Source organism: Equus przewalskii, chromosome 2 (genome assembly GCF_037783145.1).
Source record: "Equus przewalskii isolate Varuska chromosome 2, EquPr2, whole genome shotgun sequence".
In the NCBI taxonomy this organism is placed as follows: domain Eukaryota; kingdom Metazoa; phylum Chordata; class Mammalia; order Perissodactyla; family Equidae; genus Equus; species Equus przewalskii.
In genome coordinates, this window is record NC_091832.1 from 17,841,875 (window position 1) to 17,868,707 (window position 26,833).

The 26,833-nt window shown below is 43.5% G+C and overlaps 1 protein-coding gene across 8 annotated transcripts; it reads right to left on the minus strand.

The window, feature by feature from the left end:
* Positions 1-67: 67 nt before the first annotated feature.
* CAP1 (cyclase associated actin cytoskeleton regulatory protein 1) lies at positions 68-26,390 on the minus strand. 8 transcript variants are annotated; one of them, XM_070593838.1, is made up of 13 exons: positions 25,315-26,390; positions 11,927-12,048; positions 10,946-11,046; positions 9,354-9,431; positions 7,440-7,583; positions 7,253-7,338; positions 5,774-5,879; positions 4,399-4,576; positions 2,846-3,030; positions 2,544-2,667; positions 2,321-2,403; positions 1,855-1,998; positions 68-1,242 (listed from the first exon to the last, which is right to left on the minus strand). In XM_070593838.1, the coding sequence occupies exons 2-13, from the start codon at positions 12,036-12,038 to the stop codon at positions 1,159-1,161; spliced, it is 1,425 nt and encodes a 474-aa protein (XP_070449939.1). In that variant the 5' UTR covers positions 12,039-12,048; positions 25,315-26,390; the 3' UTR covers positions 68-1,158. The 8 variants fall into 8 exon arrangements, with proteins under 8 accessions (XP_070449939.1, XP_008522383.1, XP_008522386.1 ...); XM_008524161.2 differs by having other exon boundaries at positions 10,946-11,049; positions 25,333-26,384; XM_008524164.2 differs by having other exon boundaries at positions 25,333-26,060.
* Positions 26,391-26,833: the final 443 nt, after the last annotated feature.

Consider the following 26,833-nt stretch of genomic DNA (forward strand, 5'->3'; position numbering starts at 1 on the left):
TGGTGTCATTTTTCTTTTCAATACCCTGACATCTCTGTACAGGAAATATCATAGGTAAATACTAAACTAGTTTGGTATTAATTTTATTCTATTTTCTGTATAACTTTAAGTACATAAAGGTTTATTTCCACAGGCCTCAGGAAATGGGTAGAAGTCACAGGACAATCTCTCTTTCCACCAAAAAAAGTTGCATATTTTGGTAAGTGACCTAGAGGGAAAAACTGAAATTTACATTAGCAATGCTGTGCAAGATTTTTACATAAGACCTAAAACCAGCCTGCATGGAGATTTTAGTCCTCTGTTCAGGTGCCTGGACAGAGGCCAAAAGCGGTTGAGCATGACAGGGCAAGGAGGCAGTGAGGATGGATGACAGGCACCTAGCATGGAAGGAGGAAGGAATGCCAGATTCCTTGGAATGGTAGGTTGTTTTTCCTTTTTTTTTTTTTTCTTTCAAGTCATCTCTGTAGGAAGGTGCTGGGCAGGGATCCCAGAGAAAGAAAGGGTCCAAGACTCCTTTAACTGGCCTGGGTGAGGGGCACTGCCACAGCCGCTGGTACAGAAGAACCTACTATCTCAGGTTCCGGCAGACCCAGGATAGAATGCAGAATAAAAGGAATGCTTATAGGAAACAATTTTGCTTGGAATGCTAGAAGGCCAAGCTTCAGCCTTTGGTCCAGTGCAATACTTGCCTCACTTGTCAACACTGAAAAATTAGTTTGGTTAGAAGAACCAACTGGAATCACACTAGCTTCTGCTACCTTCGTGCTTATTGTTAGAAAATATTAATTTGTGTGACCATTCTGATCTGTTAATTCCTGGGGACTGCTTTATTCTTCCCAAAAGACTGTTGGCCAAATAACTCCCAAAGGCTGAAAGCGAAAACACACTAGTCCTGGCCTGCAGTTCCTTAAGAATGGACTGGCGGTGTGGTTGAGCTGACATGGAAAGCTGCACCTTCCTGCAGAAGATCAACTGACCTGCTATCCCACCCCAAATCTCAGCCTGAGGTATATTTCAGTGAAGGCAGGTAGCTGTGCTTCTCAAAGCAGAGAAGCAGTTTAAGAGCAGAAAGGTAGAGGAAATCTAGAAAAGAACCGTCTCGATAAAGATTTATCCCATGGTGTGAGGGAGAGGGCAAAGAACCCAGTGGCACTTCGCTTATCCGGCAATTTCTGTCACTGTGGTGACCAACTTCTGCCCATTCCATAGGGTCTTGAACTGCTCAGGGACTGGGAACTCATTCTGCAAATAAAGAAACAACAGGTTTAAATCTAAGCTAAAAAAAAGCTGGGGTTAAATCTTACACTTGTCTCAATGCTTTCATTAAACTCTGAGAGCAGGTAGGATGTAGTGAGAGAAACCGAACCCCCTGAAGAAGCACGGCTGTGTGACTGGAGGCGCCCCATCTTCTACTACCCCCGCCCCTACCACTAACCCAACGAAGGAGCACTGTGTGTAGGAATGAGAACAAAGGCTCCAAGGCCAGCCAGATGCAGGTCTGAATCCGTTTCCTACTGTTCACTGATCAGTGATCTTACACAGACTGATAAAGCTATGAGGGACAGATGAGAATGTGTGGGCTTCATGGCACCAGCTCAACAGGGGGTCTGACTCAGTCCTATTCCTTTTTACTACCCTGAGCACCTGCTCAGCCTAAGAAAGGCAGAAACCACTCTCCTTGGGAGCTCTGGGGGAGCTCCACTCGGGGGAGTGGGACTCCCTCACATTTCGGTGTGCACTGCTGGGTCTGACCCGCTCAGTGCAGAAGGTCCATCCACTAGCTTTCTCTCATGCAAGAAGTCTTCAGTCCCTTCTGTTTTTAGATGATCCTACTAAAGAGATCAAGAAACTTACAAAGTCACCGCCTTCTGTAGGAATGAGGACATTCATTTCAGAAGATTTGGCACTGACTATCTCACAATCCAGGGAATTCTTGCTGAGGTAAACGTGGCAGCCATCTGTTTTGTTGATGGAGATGGTTGGCACTTTACCCATTACCTGCAGACAAAACCAAGAACGCTGAGTCTCAGGAGCTGGGGAGAACAAGAGTAAGCCGCGGGAAAAACTTTCACTGTTTCACGTGATTCAGAAACGACATGAAAAGCTCAGAGGTTTCAACAGATATCGGATACTACGAGCAGGCTGGGATGGGTGCTGGAAAGAGCTCACTGTAAGAGCCAACTCCTCTCCTGCCACATCCAAAGCAGCTCAGCTTACAGACTGTAGAATCAGATTCCCAGCACAGCAACATCTGTGGGTCAGCTGTCTCTTTTAATTAATTCCTCAGGGACCAAAGGAAGGAGTCAAGATAGCAAGTTACCTGAACTTTGACATCCCTACTATTGATTATCTCCACAATGCCCACCACGTCATCGAACACCAGGCCGAGTTTCTTACAGTTATCTAGGAGAAGAAAGGGAGTAGGTCAACAGTCTAACTTTAAAGGAAAGCAGTATATTTAAGAATCTTCAGGAATAGAGTAGGTATGGTTCCAGCCCTCTCGGGCTCTAGGACAGAGCCTGCCTAGGACAACAAGAACTCACCTACTGTAATGGAGTTAATTTTGCCCTTGATTTGCAATGTTGTGTTGACACACTTGTATATGTAAGCCACCTGTTTCAGCTCCGTGTCATCAATTACCAGGTTGGAAACATTCTCCTGATTTTCCTGTTAAAGAGATACCTCTTTCATGAATCTAATCACTAAGCGCATGCAACCCCAAAAAACAGGCTATCCCAAACTTTCGCTCTTGCAACCCTAAGCCAGAACCCTGCCCTCATTTGGCTGTGCTCCATTTAACCTGTCTTCACTCCTCGATCCCCAAGTCCTGGCATCTTTAACTCACCACTCTCCACTTCTTGCCCTCCAGTTCAAGCAGAGGTGGCTCCTTCTTTGTGGCTGGTTTGGGGGATGGGCTGCCTCCTGGTTTAGGTGCAGAGAATGGTTTGGGGCCACTTCGTACTGGTCCACTCTGAGCCTTCAGGGCAGGGTTCTTGTGTGTCTTCATGTCATCAGATACATGTTTCAGGGCTGTAAGAACAGTGGCTGCCTTATTCTTGTCCTTCACACCAGGGTTCTGGGCTGAGTCGATAACCAACTTCTGCTATCAGAAGTTAAACTGATCCTTAACAAAAAATTTAAGGCCAAAACCCAGAGCTTATGACATGTTCTCTCACAAGCAATTCTGGAGAAGCGCTTTTATAATTTCTCTTCTACCCCAAGGTTAAATTATGTAATTCAGTTTAAAAAATAAATCATGTAATGTGTGTGTATATGGAGGGGGGATGCCTATGTAAACACACAGAAAAAGATCTAGAAAGACATACCAAGGATATAGTCACAACGTATCTATGTAGTTTTTAAAGCAACAAAGACAAAGTAACATATGATAGTCAAGAAAATTTGGTAAAAGAAAAAAACCTCACCCTCAGCTAACCTACCACCTCCTAATCAGTGTTAGCATTTCAAACTCACCTTTCAGTATTTTTTCTATTGATAGTTGTTTTTTATTTGGTTATAACTATACACTGTTAAATTTGGTTTAACCCGTTAACACTCAACAAAAACTTTCTCATGTTAACCTGTAGTTTCTAAAATTATCTTTTTTTTTAGGGAAAAGATTCCATAATCACCTTCAGCAGGCTGACATACTCCTTGCCCTTGAACATGGCCCAATCTATAACCAATACCGACTGGCCTTTTTAGCTCCACCAGTCCTTGTGGTTGTAGTTTAAATACTAGATTTTTTTTCTTAAACACAGCATGGTTCCCTTTAAAGAGATTAAATGGCTGCATAATACCCCATCAAGAGGATGATCTCCAGTTAACCATTTTTCTCACTGTTGATACTTAGGTTGTTACACCATTTTTAGCTGCTATAAATAACACTGTATAAAACTTGTTCTTTATTTCAGAAATTTTTATAGGTGGATTCCTAGAAGAGGCTGTATAATTTAGACTTCCACCTGCTGTGTATAAGGGTTTCTATACCAACATTAGGTAATTCTTATGTAAATTTCCCATATGACTAATATACATCCTCTGAGGAAGTTAACCCCGGACATGATGACTTCCCAAAGAAACCATGTGGTGACACAGAAAAACCTCTGGGGAAAACTGCCAGCACCAAGCCTTGGCTCAACAGGGTATCTATACATGCCACTTAATATTAAATCACTTTCCTATGGGGCAGAGGGCTCCCCCAACTATAATCACCCATTTTCAATTTCTATTTAAGCCAGCTTTGCTGTCCCTTTGGGCAACTTGAAGGAATGTGACACCCAATGAATTTTCCCATACACAAACCAGGGTTTCTGGTTTACAGATGGCTGCATCTCTAGTTAGTAAGGTCTGGCCCCAACAACTTACTGTACTGACTCTTCTTGCCAAAGTACTCACCATGTGTGATGCTCTCCCCCTGATTAATCTGAGCAAACAGTGCTGAGCGTGAAGCAGACTCATCAGAGCCTGAACTGGTGGGGACTGGGGGAGGAGGTGGGCCTGGTGGGGGGGGAGGAGGACCGGATCCAGCAGAGGGTCCAGATGGCAGTCCACTCAGTTCTTTTGCCACAGGTCCCTGGAACAGTAAGTGTAGGTAACATAGCCATCCTGTCTCTTCCCCTCTACTGGACCATTCCCAATAGGGTCCGGCACATGTTCCGGGTACATGGGGTACCCACTGTTGTAGCCTTTGACACAATGATTAACACTCCCTACCCACACCCAACTTGGCTTTATTCCTTCTCACCCTTTCCCAAGGATTCAACTCAGCTCCATTTTTTAACATTCACATTTTTCCTTTGGCCTCTACCTAATTCCAGCTCTAAACGCACAGTTCTAAAAACTCTACTTAGTGTGTCCTCAGACTCAACAAGTCCAAAGCTGAGTTCATCATCTCCTGCCTGCTCCCCTACCTGTACAATCACCCCACTGTCTCTATTTCAGTGAAAGACATTACCATCCAAGCTTGACTGCTCAATCTTCTTTGAATCTTCCAACTCCTTCAATCTCATTAAATCTTTCTATTATCTTGGTTATATCTCCTGCAAATTCTTTCGTACCAGCCCATAGCACCATGAGTACTTTCAAAGTGTGAGCAGAAGCCCTTATCCCTAACCTATAAACTGAGACTTCTTTAAGGACACAGCTGATCACTGTCTTGCTCAAATACCTATGATAGTTACTTATCACCTATTATAGTCTACCTTCTGTTCCAGCCTTTCCTCCTAAAAATTTGACACTCTCTCCTTATTGAAGGCAGAGATGACCAACTTCTACATTTATTTTGTTTAAGCTTTGCTGTTTGCTGATATCCCCATTTCTCCCACTTCTCACTGTCCTGTACTTGAACAAAGTCCCAGATCAGAGTATACCCTTCAAAGTCCAATCTCTCCCAGTGAGACGCACGCTTCTCTTCCTTATTCTCTGTAGTGTGTATCTTTATTATAGCACTGAGCTTGGTGATTTGTATTGGCGTTTTGTATCTGTATTTTTAAGCTTCCTGAGGGCTGGCATAATGTCACTCATTCATCTGTCTCCCCTTCAGCCCAATGTCCCTGACCCGTGTTTACTGAAACTGAATAGAAGTGAATATCCCTTCTCTGACCCTTGCTTTCTTTACTCTTTTCTTTTCCCCCCTTTCCTTCTCCCTTTTTTCTTTCTATCCTCCACTTCAAAGACTAGCATCCTTCTTGGACCAAGGTAGTGCTAAAGTCTAAGAAACCTGTGGACTCTGTCCTGGAGGGATAAAAGGAGGGAGGGAGGACTCACTAACCGTTTTGCTCCAGGCCAGTCCGGTGGTATGGAACTCTTTAATGTAAGCCTGCAGCTCTGTCCATATACTCAAGTAAGCTTTGACCCAGTCCACATGTTTCTTATCCCTGGGAGAATTAAAGAAGAACTCATCACAGGCAGTCAGGGTACATTACAATAGTGATTCCAGACCCCCTATCTGTGAGCTCACATCCTCCTGCCTGGGGTGTTTCTTAGGCTCTCCTCAATGGCAGCTTTTCTGTCATCACAGAGCTTTGCTTTTCTTTTTAACCTGCTCTATTACCCTAATTAGACCAAAGTCCATTAGGACAGGAACTCCAAATTATATCTCCTTCTGTCTCTTATAGGAGTATTTCTCAAACTTTTTTTAAATAGCAAAAACATTTTTTTCAAAGTAGACCTTAGGCAGAACCTAATATATAAAACTGATAAAAGCAAACATTCTGAGCATGAAGGCATGGTAGAGAGGCGCTCTCTCCAGCATCACTGAGGAATGCTAGGATGCCAAAAAGTCAACTGCCTTTTGTAGCAGTACCTACAGTACCTTGTATCAAAATATGCCCTCCCCTCCAAAAAATAAAAACTTCCCTTTAGGAGGAAATAATCAGCATTAAATTATAGAAACAGCACTGCACTATGGTTCGAGTTTCCTCTCTTCTTATATATTAGTTGAAAGACTTTATGGTTATTTAGCATAAGACCTAATTTCTTTAACTGTAAAGTGATGGACTGTAATGCTAGCGTATAATCAAAACATTGTGATGCTTAATTCCAGGTTGCTGGAAGGATCAAGAAGATGCCTGGTGTTCTGGGACATATTTCACACACATGAAGGGTTATTCCTTCACAGAGTAGTCACTCAACAAATGTTGGTTGACTGATGATGGATGGACGAAAGAAATGGTTTGGGTAGTTATGCAGCTAAGGAATGGCTTGCATGCAATCACTCCAGCTCAAAACCAGCAATGGAGAAGTCAGTCAGGACTGGTGGAGATACATGGTAAAGACATACAAGGACCTCCCCCGCTTGCTTAAGACCCACATTGACCAAGCAGCCTTCCTCTCACTTTACCTGACTACATGAATAGTCAGAGTAATTTCCCGGTAAATCTTACTGAACCTTTTAACACTGGGCCAGTTAGAAATTCTCAACGAAGGGACAAACTTCTGTCTAAATAGGCAAATTAACAGGCATTAGTCCATTTTACCTCCAGCAAAACCTCCTAAACCTAGAAGGGTAAGGATTAGAAGACTAAAAGGGCCTCTACAAACCCTGGAGAAAAAGCAGAAGTGGCAGCAGAAATACTTCCTGCTTGCAAATGCAGCTTCTATGAGCCAATATCTATCAAACTTTCCAGAAAGCAGCCCTGAGAGAGGAGAACCAACACTGCAGCCCCGGGCAGCCTTAACCCCAAAAGTGCTACTCCAGCAAGTAACCAGCTGGGTTTGTCCTTTACCCTTGAGGAAAGGCTGGACTTACACATCTTTGTACTCCTTCAGGACTCGGTTTGTATAAAACATGGCAGCATCATTCATTTCTTTCACATAGGGACCAGGCTTGGGAGCCTAGAGAAAAAGAAGCTGTCAGTGACTGAGAGCCTCTCCAGCCATGTCTCCTCACCTCTTTCATTCCATCCCTTCCCTCCCATGGAAGCTGCGCTGCTCACCATAGCCACCCAGCCCAGGGCCTGGATACTTTCGCTGACGGCCGACAGGTGATTGAACAACTTGCTGCCTCGGTTCTTCTCTCGAAACGTTATCACTTCTTGGATCTGCTCTGAGATGGGTGCCAACAAATCAGAAAGCTTATTCTAGGAAAAGATGCAGGAAAAGATTCCAATTAGAGTCTTTCTACGAAAGCTTTCTATGTTGGTCAACTCTGATCCTGAAGGCAAGAATTCTTCATGAACTATATAATAAGCACCCAAATAAACTTTGTATTCATTGTATTCATCCTGCACAGATTCACATGGCTAAAATACTGCTTATCATCTCATTCTCCTCATAGAGTTCCAACTCCTCGGGCTGGATTTTGTGGCTGTTCGTGATCAGGACTCATACTCCAGCTATACCTCAAAATTCTAATATTTCAACCACTTATCTCTTTTCTGTCCTCCTAATAGGAAATACTAGTTCATTTCTGGGCCTTAACTCATGATGGTCTCTTCTTTTTCCATCTATCCAATTGTCCCTCATGCTTCATGAGGAAGAGCTCTCCAACTCCAGCCACACTGGCCTCCTACTGCATTTATTGTCAGCATAACCAATTTTGCACCTTACACAAACTATTAATGGATCCATGTGAATATGTTTTTCTTTCTCATTAAATCTTCAGACAAGGGCTTTGTCTTAGCCTTCTTTTATAATCCATCTAGCCCTAACACATTGCTAGCCATACAGCAGCTGCTGAGTAGAGATCTGTTGAATCGAATGCAATTAGGGGGCTGGGCATTTCAGCAGATAGCTTAGCAAAATGGATGAATCTTGTGTTGCCGTGTTTTTATCCTTCCTCCAAAGCTCAGTTTCCTGAACATCTCAATTCTCAGATCTTAGCATGAAAACAGTCTAAAGCAGGAGTTGGCAAACTTTCTGTAAAGAGCCACTCTAAATATTTCAGGCTTTGCAGGCCATATGGTTTCTGTTCCAATTTCTCAACTCTGCTGCTGTAGTGCATAAAGCAGCAAGAGAAAATACTTAAAAGAATGGGCATGGATGCATTCCAAAAAAGCTTCATTTACAAAATAGGTGGCAGGCCAGATTTGTCCTGCAGGCTATAGTTTGCCAATCCTTGGTCTAAGGCAAGGGAAATATAATAGCGTCTCAGCTGCCTGATTTGTTGTGGAAAGTGTGGGTTTGGAGAAAAGATTTAGACAAAATGCTTTAACCATTCAAGATAGATTAAGAATTAGAGTCTAATATATTTAACATTATCTTGCACTATTTTTACATTATTCAGGCATGCCAAGGGTCCAAGGGTTTTAATATAGCATTAGCAGGAAGACTTATTCTGTTTCCCCTCTGCATTCCCCCCAAATGCAGAAGAAACTAAACGGAACTAAAATCTATGCCTCTGAGAAAAATCTAAATTTTCTCTAATTCATTTTCACACTTTGGCAGCCTAAATTTTGAGGCAGGAGTAAAGTTAAGGGGAGATCCTCAACCACTGAAGAATGAGGGAAGCAGCAGTATTTTAAGAGTTTTAGGATCTCCACAGCAATATTACTGAAGCCCACCCACAGTGGAGCAAAAGAACCACTGTCTATGACCCAGAGAGCTTAGGGGACAATAGGATGAATTTGGCCTCAGTCAAGAGGCTAAAAAAGGCGGTCTAGTGAGAGAACCAGCCAAGTCCCAGGGATAACTACAGTCCTAAGTAAAATGACAGGCGAAAAGCCAGTGGAGCCCACACTCAAGGGCACATTCCCACAGTGGCGCTTTGAGTCTGACTCTACTTCTGGGACTTTGGCGTGAAGGTTCACGAGCCTGGTAGGTCTATTTTAGCATGTCATGATAGCTCAGCAGAAAGCTCTCAACTTGTCCTGAGTATCAAACCAAATGAAACCAGCTATTAGTAAACTTACGCCTGCTGGCTGCTGGCACTGAGAGGCTGTAACCAAGAGAGCTCGCTCCAACTTCAGACCTGTGTGGACCATCTCCGCCTGCCGGGAAGGAGGAGAATCAGCTATCGATGACACCTTACAACTGGAGAGGTCCTGATAAGAAACACCTGAAACCTCCACTTCCAGGTACTCTGGTAGCAACCCAGGCACTTCATGTTGCTTTCCTCAGGTCTTCCAGGTTCCAGGGACTGACAGCAGAATTACATATACCCCTGCTCCTGCTGGATCTAACCAGGGATATGTATCCAGAGTTGGATATGAAGATAATCAGGGCTAGCCTTAGATTAAGTCAAGTTAGCAACTGCACATGCAGTGTGATATGAAGTACACTGAAAAATCCCTCCTCTCTCTCGTCGCCAAAAAAGCTCTTTTCTCAAAAGACCCGTGTTTTTCTCAAAAACTAGAGGTAGGAGTAAAGGAAAAGGCCTAAATTTATTTTAAAGTTCTCAAGGTGTTTATTCCTTTAGGTTAAAGCTACTTTCAAATGCTGGATCATGACTCATTCACAGATAACGAATTAAATCAACTTAATAGAACAAAATAAAACAATGAGTATATCAGCTTGAAATCATTTCCAAATAAAAAGTAAAAAAAAAAAGGTGCAGTACAAGTAGCATAAGCACGTTTTGTAAAACTTTTATCTCAGTTACAAATATGTACTTCTTACTGAGGGTCACGATCAAGAGTTTAAGAAACATGAAGCTATAAACACTATCAAAATGCAAAAATTCAAACAAGGTAATCTATTTTTTCTGGATTTGCATTTTTAAAATATAAAAGTGACACATGCTTTAAAATCTTTCCAAATGTCACACACTCTATGAGTAAAACTGCAAGCCCCCACGCTCCCATTTAAGCCCCAGGCCCAGACTCTCGAGCTAAGCTCAATGCCGACAGATGGGCTACAAGAGGCTCCAAATGCATCTTCCAGAGATCAAGCAACTAGTTTTGCTGAAGGGCCAGGAAAATCCTAAACATAGTTACTGCTTACAAAGGATCACTCAGAAGACTAGCAGGAAGAATTTGGGTCCCAAAGAGAGAGACAGAATATGTATGTGAGTGTGGGGCGGTGGTGAGGAAGTAGGTGGCAGCACATGAAGGGAGGTGGGTGGAGAGGCACCTGTCATTGCCTACTTCATATTCTTGCTGTGGGCTAAGTGTGAAAATAACTCACATTAGCATAACTAATAACTATCAAGCATAGTTTTATAAGTGCTAAGTCATGATAATGGCTCCTTTGAATAAGCTACCCTAGCCTTGGTTATGTAACACGTTGGGTTCAGACTGGTAGAACATTCTCACTACAAAGATGAACCGAGCCATATTTTATGCACCAAGCAAGCTATCTGTATAAAAGAAGCCTACGCAGAATATGTGATGAAAGCAAAGAGCCTGGAAAAATCTGAGGAACTGTTCCAGCGCCTGGACTGAGCTCCTCAGTGCAGGTAGAAGGAGCCAGAAGCCTCTCAAGGGGCTCTTAAACCAAAGTTGAGTAGGATTTGAAGAAAGCTGCCAGTGCTTAAAAGAGGGGAAAAGGGGCAAAACATCCTTACATGTTTCTGCACATCTCCCCCAATCTCTTTACTGATCTTCAGGTACTCTGCCACAGGACCAGCCAGCAGTGAGTCAAATACTTGCACATATGGAGCTGTTCCTGCTGAAGACACACACCACAAAGAATCAGTCCTGCATCAGAAAGACGATTTATTAAAAAGCACTTCGAGGGGCCAGCCTGGTGGCACAGTGGTTAAGTGCGCATGTTCTGCTTTGGTGGCCTGGGGTTTGCCAGTTTGGATCCTGGGTGTGGACATGGCACCACTTGTTAAGCCATGCTGTGGTAGGCATCCCACATATAAAGTAGAGGAAGATGGGCAGGGATGTAAGCTCAGGGCCAGTCTTCCTCAGCAAAAAGAGGAGGATTGGCAGCAGATGTTAGCTCAGGGCTAATCTTCCTCAAAAAAAAAAGCACTTTGATATGAAAGTGGAGAGGCAAGGAAATAAAGTAAACAGAATACTGGAACATGAGTCAGGAAAGCTGGGTTCCAGTTCCAATACCACCACTAACTGGCTGTGTGACTCTAAGTCCCTTTTCCTCTCTGAGCTTAATTTTATTTATCTATAAAATGAAAATAAACAAAATGATCCCCCCAAGGTTCCTTTTGGCTCTAACATTCCATGATTCAGTTGGTACAAGTACAAAATGGCTAATTTGCCAATCATTTGGAGAAAGGAAATTTTAGTATCACTTGTCATTTGACTTACACTGGAGTCATTTTGCTAAAGAAAGAACAGGAAATATCACACAAGCAGGAAGTTCTTGTGTTAAAATAACTTAACCACAGACCTCCCTGCACAAATCACTTCCTCCTCCCTTATCTGTTCACAGCAATACGAATTACAGGCAATGAACCTTCTAGACTAAGCATTTTGGGAAGTTAGCTCCAAAAGGAGAGAAGACACTGTGAGAGAAAAAAATTTCAGGCAAGACACTGAGTCTTTACTCAAAGTATTCTGCGGGGCTGTATACTGCTTACCTTTTGGGGCACTGTCTCCATGTCCACAGTGCATGTCAGAGGACTGAGATACTGCCTCCAGGCGGCCCACCGCCCTCTCTAATCTTTCTACCAGATTTTGCATGTCAGCCATAATGCACCACCTGCTGAAACAGATCAAATGTCACTTGTTGATTTAAAATTACATAGCACCTAAGGAGAAAAGAAAGAATACTGTTGGGGTGAAGAGCGTGACAATTCTGAGGAACAGAATCATTTAATAATAAAATAAGATGGAAAACAGCCTATTTGCAAAATCATAAAGACCTCATTAAGCAAGAGAACTACCCAGGAAAAGGTGTTCACTGAAAGCAAATGCTTCCTCATTCAAATACTTACTGAATATTCACTATGATCCCACCAAGTATTTGTGTAAGGACTTAGAATTTACAAAGTATAGCCACATGTATCATTTCAGTTTGTGCCTCCCAACGGCTATTCAGGAATGGAAGGATAATTACTAAACTCTTAGAGATAAGAAACAATTTCAGTGAAGTAAATGATTTGCCTCCACTCACATAGCTGGTTAACAGGGAAGCCAGCACTCAAATTCAAATCTTCTGGCCCTAAGTTCAGTGTTTTTTCCTACAATGTCCTCCTGCTTGCATACGGGATGCCCAAAACTAAGATGAATAGGATATTTATCCTGCTCTCAATAACTTATAGTGTAGTTATTGTCTTCACTAATAGTGGAGTCTAATAGTGGAGACTTGACATGTACACTAACTATAAAACAAACATCTAAAAAATTTTAAGGTGACAGAAGAAGGTTGCAGAAAGAATAACACAGGATTTCAGAGAGGGGAAGAACATATCAGCTGGAAGGATCAGATAAGGAGAGCATGGAGAAGCTGCCATTTGAGCCAGGCTGCAAATGAGGATGAGCAGGAAGAACAGACACATCCAGAAGAGCTTCTTACACATCTTTCACAAGTACTAATTCATCTGAACTTGCCTTGTTCAACATCTAATATCCTAAAGAAGTAAGCTCCACCAGAGAAGGGACCTTCTCTGGCTTGTTCCCTATTATACTCTACCATCTAGACCATGATCTGGCAAGTAGAAGGTATTCAATAAATATTTATGAAGTTAATGAACCTGAAGCATAGCATCCCAAAAGTCCAGAGGGACAAGTGTTCTGAAAGTTGCCCATACTATACACATAAGTGCTAAATGTTATCAATATATATCTACATAAAATGCTTGAGACCATCAGTGATCTCACAAAAGCCAGTGAAGTTTCAGTCAAAGCTTTGACTTGGAGAGATTCCATTTCAAAGTATTAACTAGTTCAGGTAACTGAAGCCAAATGAACTCAACTCCCTCAAAGCTGCCTAAAATGACCATAGCAGTGACAATTCCCTCAAAGATGACGACATGCCAGAACATCTCAACTTAACACACTGTCCTCCCTGTGCAAGAGATAAGCAGCTCACAAGATAAAGTAAGGGAGACAATATAACCCCTGTCCATTTTTTTCTGTGTACAGGCTGTGGTCTCTCTGGGCCCAGTGACTTGCAAGAGAATGTTGTTTAAAAGAGAATCAAAGAAAAAATGAGAAAGTGAACTAAATAAACTTTTCCATTCCCTGGCTTGGAGAAGCAGCACAAGCCTCCAAGTCTCTGCCCTACTCACAAAGAGAGCAAACGAAGCAGCCAATATATTCTCCCCTATGTAATGCCACCATTACCAGAGCATCCGAACTGCTGCCCATTCTAGGCACTGTCTAGGGACAGACTCACGTATACTCCAGCACACTCTATAAATCCCAGGGGGAAACGCAGCAAATGCAATAAACTCCCAAGCTATCTTCCATTAATAGGTGCCACTCATTCTGTTGTGAGACATGTTCCTTCATACACAGTGGCTGCTATGGGTTGAGGCCAGTGTTAACATGGAAACACAGTACAAGTGTCTCTAAAGGCTGCCAGGGTTGAACACTTACCAATCTCAAAAGCTTAATAATATAGCTTCATGGGATTCTGGTTCTTTTTTTCCATATTTCACTTGTACTTGTAAGCTTTCATTATTAAACAAGCTACAGTTCTGCTAACTTAAGCAGAATGAGAAGGGACAATACAGCTGTCATTTACAGCTCATCTCATTCTATACATGAACCAAATACAGGAGAGCAGTACCTAGTTTTTTGTTTCTGGTGGGGGTGGAGTGAAATTTGAGACGTTATGGGAAAGAACGTCCAGAACTGAAAGGACCAAAAGACACATCTTGTCTCATTCTCTACACACACATATTCACATTCTTTAGGCGGTCATGTCCACTCCCCAGCTTTCAACTATCATCACTGCAGTACTAGCCAGCCTGCTTGCCAAGTGGTACCACCACCACCCGTATAGACTAACGACTCCCAGAGCAGCATATCCAGCTCACGCCATTGTTCTGGGATTCAGAATTTTAGATCCAGCTTCCACCTAGACATCTCTATCTGGATGTCCCAAAGGCATCGCAAACTGAAATATCCAAAACAAAACTCATCATCTTCCCACCCTCCAGCCCCATGTCGCAGTGATCCAGCACCACTACCATCAATCACCTCACTGACCAAGCTAGTAACCTGGGATCTGTTAGGAAGTACAATGGTTAACACCATGGTCTTTAGATAAGTTAGATAGTTTGGGGGTTTGAATAACAGTACTCACTGACTCTGTGACTACAGGTGTTATCAAACTTTCTGAGTTTCTGCTTCCTTATCTGTATAATGGGAACAACAGTAAAAAAATCCAGAGGCCTGCAGTGAGAATAAGGAGGAAATACATGTAGAAGCGCTTGGCTCTGTCCTGAAAAATAGTACCATAAGGATTCCATAAATGTTAACCATATTATCTTCTTCCTTACTCCCTCAAATCTAATCAGTCATCAAAATTAATAGGCTCGATCTTGCATATCTCATGAATAGATGCCCTAGCCTTCATCCTGATGGACAAAAACTAGGGCTTCCTGACTCTGCCTAGATTACCACAATAACCTTCTCACTAGTCTCCCCCAATTCCAGTAATACACCTTCTTTATCCATTCTCCATAATAGCACAGTGATCTTTGTCAAATGCAAATGTAATTATGGTAGGCTCTTATTTAATATCACTCAATACCCCCTAGGTCATTCAGAGCAAAGTCCAAACAAGGGGTTCCATAATCTGGTCCTGCTTTATCTCCTACCATTCCTCCAGTTTTATCTCTTGCCACACCTTTCCTCAGCACACTACTGCAGCCCAGGACCACTTACATTTTCCAGAAAGTCATACTTTCTCTCACTTCTGAGCCTTAACGCTATCTACTCCCACTCCACTTAGCTGCTTTCTCTTCCCAATCTGTCCCCTGTCTCATAACTTCTACTGTCTTTTAAGACTCAGGTGAAGTTATCACCTTCTCTAGGAAACTCTTCCAGTTTGGTAAGCTTTTCCTTCTCAATCTGTCCCCTCTCCAGAACTCCTCTTGTCCATTAAGTCTCAGCTAAGGTATCACCTCCCCAAGAAGCACTTCCAGGATGTGTTCCCACAATACTGGGCACTAGTCTCTACCACACATTTAACACACTGGTTTAAAATCATTTAGTATCTAACAGTCAACAGGCAATGAGCCACCCCAGGGCAGGGACCCTGTCTTGTCTTTGTAATTCCAGTACTATAAATGTGGTAGGCACTATGAATACAGTAGGTTAACAAGGGTCCTTGAAAAAATAAATAAATAAATAAGGGCCTTTACCGTCTCTCCCTTCAACATAAGTTTGGCTATCTCCTCTCTCTGTCAAATCTGAGAAGCACTTTTTTCCTTTCTTTTAAAAAATTCTTGGGGCCCGGCCCTGTGGCCGAGTGGTTAAGTTCGTGTGCTCCACTGCGGGTGGCCCAGGGTTTCACCAGTTCGAATCCTGGGCGCGGACATGGCATCACTCGTCAGGCTACGCTGACGCGGTGCCCCACATGCCACAACTAGAAGGACCGCAACTGAATTTACAGAACTATGTACCAGGGGGCTTTGGGAGAAAAAGGAAAAATAAAATCTTTAAAAAATTTTTTTTATTTTTTGCCTGTTTGTAGGATATAACATTCCCATCTTTCAAATAAATGCTGCCTTCTTGGGCACAAATTACATTGACATAGAGTTCTTCAAACCAAGTACCATAAGAAAAACCTTGTTTATATAATATTAATTAAGAACAATACTCCTTTACAGTTCTAAGTGCTTTATATCATCAATCTGTTGCTTCTTTTGAGACTTAAAATAATTCTATGAGGTATGTTATGAAGATATTAATCTCCATCTTTAGAATGAAGAAACTGACAGGCGTTAGAAAGCTTGCCAGATATCAAACCACCAGTGGGTAGAGAACCCAAGCCTTGAGCACAAATTTTCTGACTCCTTCCCACCACTCTACATGGCTTTTAAGCAATTAACTGACTGTGTGTTTCATCACAGCATCCAGCCCCCACTGTTTGCTGAGCATAACACTGTGGGTTCAAGGCCTCTTTATGGTGTCGTCTTTAGTTACATGCTTAGCAGCTTTCAATTTCTCTGCTCTCAATTTTCTCCATGGAGACCAGTATTTTTTCACATTCAGGATAGATGACACATATTTGGAAGGCAAATATTTAAAATAAGGCTTTTCCCAAGAATACAGAATTGCCAGAGCAGAAATCTACAGCTCTGCTTAATCTTGTTCCTTGCCATTTCTGACTGACGATAGCCAAGAATCATATGTAAGCCTCCATATGAATGTACAGAGTCCCAACTATTTAAGCATTCATCAGGAAAGCTTCAGAAAGAGAGGCAATCCTAATTATACAAGTCTAAATAAAACTAGGATTCAAGAGACCAACGGGTGAGTCCCAACTCTGCCTCATAGTAACTGTGTAACTTTAGGACAATCATTTAATGGATCTTTACCTAACACACAAGATCTAAGGATCAGGGCCAGCTCCGTGGCTGAGTGGTTAAGTTTGCGCACTCCACTTCAATGGCCCGGGCTTTGCCGGTTCGGAACCTGGGTGCAGACCTAGCACCGCTCATCAAGCCCTGCTGTGGCAGCGTCCCACAGAGAAGAATTAGAATGACTTACAACTAGGATATACAACTAGGTACTGGGGATTTGGGAAGAAAAAAAAGAGGAAGATTGGCAACAGATGTTAGCTGAGGCTAACCTTCCTCACTAAAAAAGAAAAGCATTAAAACGAAAGATGTAAGGATCAAAGGAATTGATTTTATAGATAAGTAGTCACTCTGGGAGCCTTAAAAAGCAGTCCAAATGTTAACTATTATCACTGCAGACTGTATGCTAGAATATCGGTTCCAGGAGGACGGGAATTTATCCATTCTCTACCCACAGCTTCACCAACTCAAGCACCTAGAACCTGGTGCACAGCAGGTGCTTGTAACGTGAAAGTGCTTACCACTGTGGCAGCTACTGAAAAAATGGAAGACACATGGTCCCTACCCTCCAGAAGCTTTCATTCTTATTCAGAAGGCCAACACAAATGAAATGCCAATGGACTAAATACTGACAACTATATTTTTTCAAAGTTCTCCTAGAGATTATCTAACTTCACTTGGATGGGGGAAAGCTAAAGTATCAGCCTACACACTGGAGTTTTTTCTTTGCAGAAGGTTGTATGGTTCTGAATTATACAGTATAAATGACTATATGCTTTGAGAGTTCAGAAGAAATCAATGAGGACTGGAGGTAGTCTGGTTTCAGAAGGAAAATTGGGCATCTTGATGAAAAAAGGACATTCCAGAGCAATCAAAAGCAAAGAGGAGAGATCCAAGGAGGTTATGTACAGAAAGTGTGAGTAGGTTAGCCCACACAGAGCATGGAGTATCACGGGAAACAGGCTAGATAAGCAATCTGGGCTAGGTTCTGGAAGATACCGAAAGCTGGGCAGTATTTGAATTTGATGTTATGATAAATGTGAAGCCATTCAAAGGTTTTGAGTGACAGAGAAATATGATGAAAACAAAATGTTTACAAGTACTCTGATAAACAAAATGGGATTTGGAAAAAAGGGAAGATATTAGGGTTTAGGTTAGGTTGAAAGCTGTTATTCATCTAGCTGTAAAATAAAAGTGCTACTGCAAAAAATACTTTTGATATTTCAAAGGAAAAAAATCCACAATATTTAGTGTATAACCAGATATAGAAACCAAATGAAAACAATCAATTAACCCACAAATAATCACTTTTAGGCAACTAAGTGACCAGCACATGAATTAAGTGCTGTGGGAACATAAAAGAACCGTAAAATAGTTTTTCTGCCTAAGGGAGTCCAGCAGGAGAGGCAAGGCTACCGTCCATTGAATCACTGGCTCTCAGGATTAGGAGGGATTCTAGAAATCATCTTGTAAAAACACCATCTGATGCCAGAACAGTCCTTTCAACGTTCTCGGCAATTAGGTAGCCTCTGTTCAAACACCTGCAGTGTGGAGAACCCAAGACATCTGAGGCGGCCCACTCCATTCAGACAGCTCAAAGTATTTAAAAGTTCTTCCTTATATGGAGGCAAATTCAGTCTCCCTGCAAGTTCCACCCACTGATCTTGGTTCTGCTCTTGGAGGTCACACAAAACAAGAGTACATTAAACACAGAACAAGTACTAACTGTGTGGTACTGACTACTGAGTCCAGTAGCATTCAGAGAAGGGAGTCAAAGATGACTCCAGAGCTGCAAATCTGGAAGCCTAAGAGGATGATGATACTATAGTCAGAAACAGGTTTATGGCATGTTCTAGTTAGGACAAGAAGATGAGGTCAGTTTTGGATATGCAGAGTTTGAATAGAAGATGAAGCTTCTAAGTGGAAACGTCCAGTAAGTAGTGAGAAATAAACTTGGGGCAGGATCAAGGCTGGAGATCACTGTTTGCAAGTTACTGGCACAGAAATATCATGAAGTCACGAGAATGGATAGGCTCTACGAGGGATATCATGCAGAGCAAAAAGAAACTATGAGCTTGATTCTCTGGCAATTTCTTTTGTGATTTGAAACCAAGAAAAATCAGAAATGGTCAGTGATTCCTGCCAAAGCTGCTTCATATTCTCATCATTCTAACAATTCAAACAACCAATGCCTTCTACCTATTCAGGGAAGTTGTTCAAGGGTAAATGGAACCAAATTAATCCTGCAATTTTTGTCTCATCTCACCAGGCAACTAAGCCAGTGGTATGAATTTCTACTTAAGTAGAAAGTTGCTATGCTTAAAATGTTTTCTGCTTTGTCTGGTAGTTGTTCCTCTAAGTCACACCCTTAAGTAAAATTGAAAAAAAAAAGCAACTATATACAAGTCAGTCTGTATGCTCTGGCAGCCCAAGTGATCTGCTTCAAAATGCTTCTCTTGGCTTGACTTTGTAATTCTGTTCCTGAGATGTTATCCTAAGAAAGTAATCCTAATGCAGCAAAAGCGATAGGCATGAAGATGTGTTCACTGCAATGTTAGCTTAGACTTCTAATTATAGGGGAATAGCTAAATGCACTGTGGAAAAACTTGAGGAGAACACAAAATTTACAGTATTTATCATATTTGAGTGATGGTGTTTTAGACAATTTCCCCTAATTTTCCAAACTTAAACATAGTTAAATAATTTCTTTATAATAAAAAAACAGGGGCCGGCCCAGTGGCACAGTGGTTAAGTTTGCACATTCTGCTTCGGCGGCCCGGGGTTCACCAGTTCGGATCCCGGGTGCGGACATGGCACCGCTTGGCAAGCCATGCTATGGTAGGCTTCCCACATACAAAGTAGAGGAAGATGGACATGGAGATTAGCTCAGGGCCAGGCTTCCTCAGCAAAAAGAGGAGGACTGGCAGCAGATGTTAGGTCAGGGCTAATCTTGCTCAAAACAAACAAAACAGCTCCACTTGGATATCTCTCCTAAGCTACCACTAAGCTATAAGGCATTAGTTTTACTCCCAACAATATAGAAATTCTCACCACTAGGTTCTAAGATGCTACAGAGCAAAACCTAGAAATACTAATAGGATACTTACTTACAAGTTGGCTGGTTTAACACAGAAACCAAAGAACAGACACCACTTTGCCCGGGTGAAGATGCGATCTAAATCTAACCCAAATCAGGAGCCACTGTTCTCCCCTAAGCATCTGGTTTCGCTGATGAAACCAATGACATTTAGCACCTGAGTCACTGCCACCTGAGGTTTAGATTAAAAGAGAAAGAAAAGCCTATCTTCTAGGGAGGGAAAGAATTCAACCCAATATCAGCACTTGTCTCCTGTTCCCTCCTTAAACGTGGTCCTCTATCTGAAACTCCAGGAGCGCGTAAAACCAGTGACAGTACACAACTTGAAGTCAGACTTGGGAACTAGCTATTTCAATGGTCTGGGGTAAACGGATAACTTTGCGTGGCCATGGATTCCCCTCTCTCTCACACTCAAGGGATATTATGAAGGCTAACTGCATTAAGAGCATTCATCAGGCATCTCTTATATAAGGAAAAACCACACTGGCTGATTTCAGCTGGGTAGTTGCTTTAAACAGAACACCATTGCCCATTCTCATGCATAAAGATAGATTCAGGGATGCCATTTGTCCCTAGCCATGATTCAGCTACAACCAGAGATATGAAAAGACCTGTGACTGCAAGTCTATAATTAACTTAAGTATAGGAATTTTAATGACCTCTGTAGGAAAAAAACCAAAAACCAAACAAAAAAGCAAGCTTGCTCCTTCCATGAAACATTTCAACTATAACTGTTTTTCAGTTGAATGGAAAAGTTTGACACAACACGTCTGGTGATACAAGGCAAACAAAGCTGCACTGTAGCTGAGGAATATTTTCAAAGCTTTGAAACTTTTTATTAGGTTTACATGATGGTATATCAAGAAGAAATAGTTTCATGGTGAATGCTGTAGCTGCATTAATTTAAAGATGAAACTATCACAATTTTATCAATCAAAATAAACATAAATACCAATATCATAAACTATATGCAATTTAAAATAAATGATAATTCCTGTCCACTAAACCAAGCAGTCTACAGGCAGACAACACGAACAAAATATCTCTATAATGGGGATATACAAATCTGCTGACTTGTGTTGTCAACTAACACAAAGCTTGCTTCTAGTGAGTGCCTAACCAGTGGGCTTTCCCTATTAAGATCACATCCTCTGATGAAAAAAAACAAAAAGGCAAGTCTTCACAGACTACCCAGGAATTCCCTGAATGAGCAATAATTCTTAATGCCTCAATGAAACTCAGGATTCATTCATCGCAGGGTACCCAGTGCTTATCATGTGCCATATACTGGCTAGGCACAGCCACGGAGCCTGCCCTCAGAGAATCCAGTTGGAGAGATAAGACGCCGCACAATCACAGCTATGATGCTTGCTATTGCACTGGTTCTCAATCAGGGGCAATTCCGTCCTCCAGGAGATGTTTGGCAATGTCTGGAGACATTTTTGGTTGTCACAATTGAGGGAGTGCTACTGGCATCTAATGGGTAGAGGCCAGGGATACTACTAAAATCCTACAACACACAGGACAACGCCACAACCAGGAATTATCCCCCCCAAAATGTCAGTTGTGCCAAGGCGGAGAAACCCTGTTCTACCGTAATAAGGAAGAAAAGGAAAGTGTAAGAGGTACAAACAAAATGCTAATGTGGCAGTTTAGGACTTTCTAAATTACAATGCGAATTTGTCCCGTCCAATGAAAATGAAGAGAAGGGTGTGACTGTGGAGAATTTTGTAAATTTTGTTTAGACTTGATTCTTAGGGAATATAAAGCCAGTAAAGAGTAACAAGATGAAAATGGTTCTTTTTAAAAGATCCGTCTCATTGTGGTAGAGAAGCTGAAGTACAGTCATGTGCTGCAGATGATGTTTCAGTCAATGACAACCCACATATACGATGGTGGTCCCATAAGATTAGTACCATATAGCCTAGGTGTGCAGTAGGCTATACCATCTAGGTTGTGCAAGTACTGTAAGGGAAGAAAAAATTTTCCTCTACCCTTTTAGGTTCTTCTGACTGGTCTAAGAATTAAATTGACATGAGACAGATTAACAGGAGAACAACAAACAAAAGTTTAATAACGTGTATACGTGGGAGAAACCCAGGAAAAGTGAGTAACTTGCCAAAATGGCTGAAGACCTCACCTTAAATATCATCCTCAGCTAAAGACAAAAGAAGATGTTGGGAGTGGGGAGTCAAGGACTCAAAGGGAAGGCAGGCAATTCACAGGTAGGTGAAAAGTTTGGGAAACTGGCCACACAGGAACAGAGGAACACAGAGGGGAGCCCAACAAACCGGCTTTTCTAGGTTCCTCCCGGTCTACCACCTAATTCAAGTTATGCTAAGGCGATAGCTTGCTTCCTGAGACAGGCTTTTTATCTGAATTCTTCTAGGTAGTTAAGCGGGAGATAAGAAGAAAAACTTTCTCAATCTTTTGTTTCTTAAAAATAACCAGTCTAAAATAATCGTCTATGTTAAAGAGACATAATTTGGGGTGGCAAATTTTGTTCCTCTTCAGTACACTCTATATAATGTTGGCACGACAACAAAATCACTTAATGATGCATTTCTGAGTCGTCAAGCAATGCATGACTGTATAGGTATGAAAGCCAGATTAGCCGAAAGTAAAGAAAGAACCTGAAAATGACAATTCAAAGGAATAATCACTAGGACTGTGTAGGATATGGCTTGAGGATCCTCAGATTTCAAATCTCAGGATTAAATTTCAAACCAGAGGACTCAACTTCCAACAACACTTTGCATTTGCTTGTTTAAGTAAAATGAATCTTTGACTCACAATGCTTCACAGAAAACAGAAAGGAGGAAGTCACTTTTTAAAGGCTCAGTCTCTGGTTAAAAAATAACTGCAACTAAACAAATGTATGTTAACAAGAAAACGGGTGAGAATAAAGATCACCCCTCAGGTTGGAAACAAAACATTTTACAAACTAAACAGCTAACCTCCTGGAGGCAAAAAGACATTCACTGATTCTTAATAACACCACCACTTTGGGTGTGCGTGACAAGTTGTACTTGACAAAGTACTCTCACAGCTATCATTTTATTTAAACTCCTCTGAGACATAAATTATGTCCACATGACTGATGAAGTATTTCTGGGGAAGAAAAAGGCGGGAAACTCATACAGAAATTTCTTTACGTTGGACCGCAGCAACTCAATTAGCAAGCTGCCAACCACAGAATAAAATCCAAACATCCAAACAAGGCATCAAAAACCCTTCACAATCTGGCAGCCATCTACCTTGTTTTCTGGTCTTATCTTTCCTGCCACAGACTCCAGGGTCCAGTACTTCACTGAACAATATAAGCCCTCTCCTGCCTCCACATCTTTGCTCTTGCTGTTTCCTCTAGTTGGGATACCTTATTAGACATCTTTGCCTGGATGTGCTGCAAACACCTCAAACTTTAAATATGTCAAAATTCATTTTCTTTCCGTGTCACCTCCCCAACTTACCCCTCCTCTCACATTACCTATCTTGGTGAATGGTACCACCCAGTTCCCTAAACCAGAAAACCAGGCAACTGTCCTAGACTACTCCTATTTTTTCACTCCCATAAACAATCAGACTCCAACTCCATATGGAGTCCACCTTTTTAATATTGCTCAACTCTGAGCACTCCTCTCCCTCTCCGTCTCACTGTCTTAGTTCAAGCCATGACTATAGCAGCAGCTTCCAAACACTGGTCTGCTTCCCCATCCTGTCCCTTCCCACAGACTGAACTTTCTAAATCATAAATCTGACCACATCATCTTCCTACACAAAACCCCTCCAAGCCTCCCCACAGCTTTCAGGGCAAGATCCAGATTCCTTAGCATGGTTTACAAGGTCCTCCATATTTGATCCCACCACTTCCCACTTCCTCCACCTCTCCAAGCATTACTGGAATTCCAGTCTCACTGAACTACTTACGCTCTTTCACATGCCCAGACCTCCATATCCTTGCACTTCTACTCTGCCTGGAAATCCCTTTTGTAGTTTCACCAAATGGCTAAATAAATCCTGAAAGACTCAGCCTCCCATTTCCTCCTCAAAGCCCGGAAACCTGGCTCAGGTATTCCCTTGTTCCCTTAGCCCTGTGCTCACACGGTGCACTATGACACTGCAAGTCACCCCGACTTGTCTGCCCCCTCCTCCACTCCATGAGAACCACTGGATTCCTAGCCACCAGGCCAAGCGCCTCATTTAGTATGTGTCTCACACACATTAAGGGCTCAAGAAATGATTGGTGAATGATGCATGTGCTGGGCTGTCCCCCGTTTTTCATTTGAACAGAGATTCCTACAAAGAGCTTCAACTGACACAGTTCTGATACTCATGTCCGCCTTAAAAGGTTCTCATTCTCCTTGTCACACAGCTCCATAGCACCCTGTTCTTCTTTCCTAACACTCATCACACTTATAATTACTTCTTAAACGTCCCTGCAAACACTGTTGCATCCATGAGGCAGGGTCTAGCTTGTTTTATTTCAAAACTGCATTCCCCAGATGCGGCAGAGCATCTGACACGGAATAAACACAATTTGCCACACTGATTTTAATCCTGTGAGGTGAGCAGAGATCTCCACTTAAAAGATGAGCAAAAGGAGGCTCAGCGAAGTTCAATAAGGCACCTACGGCCGCAGATACTTAGCAGCGGGGCCAGACCGAACCTGAGCCATCTGATCTCAGGTCCTGGAGCAGGCAACACCTTCAAAAAAGTTAACTTAGCTTTTCAGAGTAAAGGCGACAGACAAGGAGGAAGGGTAGGCGATCTGAATGCAATACAAGGACCTGCGCCTCTCTCTCAAAAACTCCCCAGGCATTACAAACAGGTTGCATGAAAAAAAAAATGTTCCACGCAGCGGGTGGTCTTTACCCTGCAGCTGCCAGATAGAAGACACCGACCGGAAGACCATTCCAAGTAAAGAGAGAGGTTCCCCGGAAATGAACGCGGGAAGGATCTGGGGCTAATAATGTAAGGAGCCGAGGTATTGATTCCTACTGTTCCCCTCCCTCGCTGCATGACCTCAGACCAGCCTCCGGGGATCAATTTACCCATCCGTGCAATGGGGGCGAGACGGGGACTAGGGACGGCTCTAAGGTCTCGGAAGTTCCTTTCAGTCTGGGCACCTTAGGAATCAAGCCTCTGCTGAGGCTGCTGGCCAGGACTGAGAAATCCAGCGGAGGGGCCTCCTTAGGAGAGCCCGGCTCAGTTAGTCAACCCGGCCCCACCTCAAGAGACCGCGCCCAGGATCCCGGGGCGGCCCGAGGGCCTCCGTTTCGGCCCCCTCAGCAGGACTCCCCACATGCACAGAGGCCAGAAAGGTCATTAACAACGCCAAGGGCCAGTGGGCCGCGGAGAGGACCCCAGCCCCTACCCAGCCGCACACCCTCACCTCAGAGTTGTGCCTCACCTCGGGACTGCGATCAGCCGCTCTCCACTTCCGGCAAGAACCGCCCAGCAATCTTCGCGCGACCCACTTCCGGGCCCTCACTGGGCGCGGCACCCCCACCGGAAATGAACGGCCGGCAGAAACGCCAGGCGAGAGGAGGGGTCGGGGAGGTGGTCGGGCCGCCCCGCTCGTGACCCAGCCCCCTGTACGCCACGCCCGGGAGAGAGAATCCTCTTTAGCCGGGAGGATGCATGGGAGGAAAGAGCCACGCCCCCCAAGGCGGGAGCAACTGGGAGGCGTGCTCAAGGATAGGCCACGCTCCTCTCTCAACTGTAGGAGCCGAATCGTCCGGACCAATGAAGAGCCGAAATTGCTGGCTAAGCTCCACCTCCGGAGAAAGAAGACAGATGAGTGGCTACTTCTCCTGTCAGTTGGGTCTCAATAGCAAAGGCCGGTCCCTTTTCACAGCAGTCCGGAAAGGGTCTTGGAGGGGCTAGGGGTCGGGATTGTCTGAGGGTGGGAGTCCCGGGCCGCCGTCAACTGTCGGTGGGGATTGAGGCTAAGCACCGCCTCCCTCTGGGTGTGCGTCCCTCGGTGTCCCCATTTGTGACGTGAGAAGGCCATTGGTCTGGACAGTGTTCTGGGAGGCCCTGCGGCGGCTGGGTGTGGGGAGGGGGTCGGTATGGCCGCCTGGGCCCAGTCTGGGGTTTCTGGGCGTGCCCGCCGCCGCCCGGCTCGCTCCACTGGGAAGGTGGGAGCTCGACCCACTTCCTGTTTGTTCGGTGCGCTTTGTGACCATAGATGGTCAGGTCTGGGGCCGCGCGGAAGCCGCCGCCCCACGGTCTTGGAGTCCTTCTTCCGGGCGCGCAGGGTGTGGTCCCCGAGAATAAGATGAGCAGAATTAGGGGAGATGCTGCTCCACTCCGCTAAAACCTGCCTTTGGAAGCAGCCTCGCCCCGAGCTGGGCGTGTTCGGCCGGCCGCCGCTCAGTCCGAGGGAGGGTCTTCACGGTGGCTGCAGCCCGCAGGGGAGACTTCGCTTCCGTGCTCCTCGGGCCTGGGGATCAGAGCTTTGTTCCCACAAGGCTCACGCTTTCCAACCCGTAATTATCCTCCCACAAAGATTTATTTCCAGAAAAAATTGGCGAGTGCTACAGCTCCCACCCCTGCAGCTGAACTACTGGGACAGCTTCAAGCTTCAAGTTGAATGCAGGCGTTATATACCAGAGTCACTCATTCAACAAATACAGTTCTTATAATAACAGCTACCATTTACTGCGCGCTGACTGCATGCCAGGCCTGTACTGAATGCTTCAAGTGCAATTTTATTTAATCTTAATAGGAACTCTCTGTGGTAGGTACCATTATGGCCTCCAGTTTTCAAAAGGGGAAGCTGAATTACTTGCCAAGGTCACAAAGTAAGAGGTGGAACTTTGAAAGGAACACTTCTGTCTCACTCTAAATCCCGTGGGCTTAACCTCTATGATAGACTATTCTGGAATCGCTTGAGGCAGTGATGCCTC

Coding starts and splice junctions, on each gene's coding strand:
- CAP1 (XM_008524161.2), bottom strand. CDS start 12,038: ATGGCTGACATGCAAAATCTGGTAGAAAGATTAGAGAGGGCGGTGGGC. Junction 9,432..10,945: donor GGGGAGATGTGCAGAAACAT/GTAAGGATGTTT, acceptor CCTTCCCGGCAG/GCGGAGATGGTCCACACAGG. Junction 7,584..9,353: donor AGTGCCAGCAGCCAGCAGGC/GTAAGTTTACTA, acceptor ATCTTTTCCTAG/AATAAGCTTTCTGATTTGTT.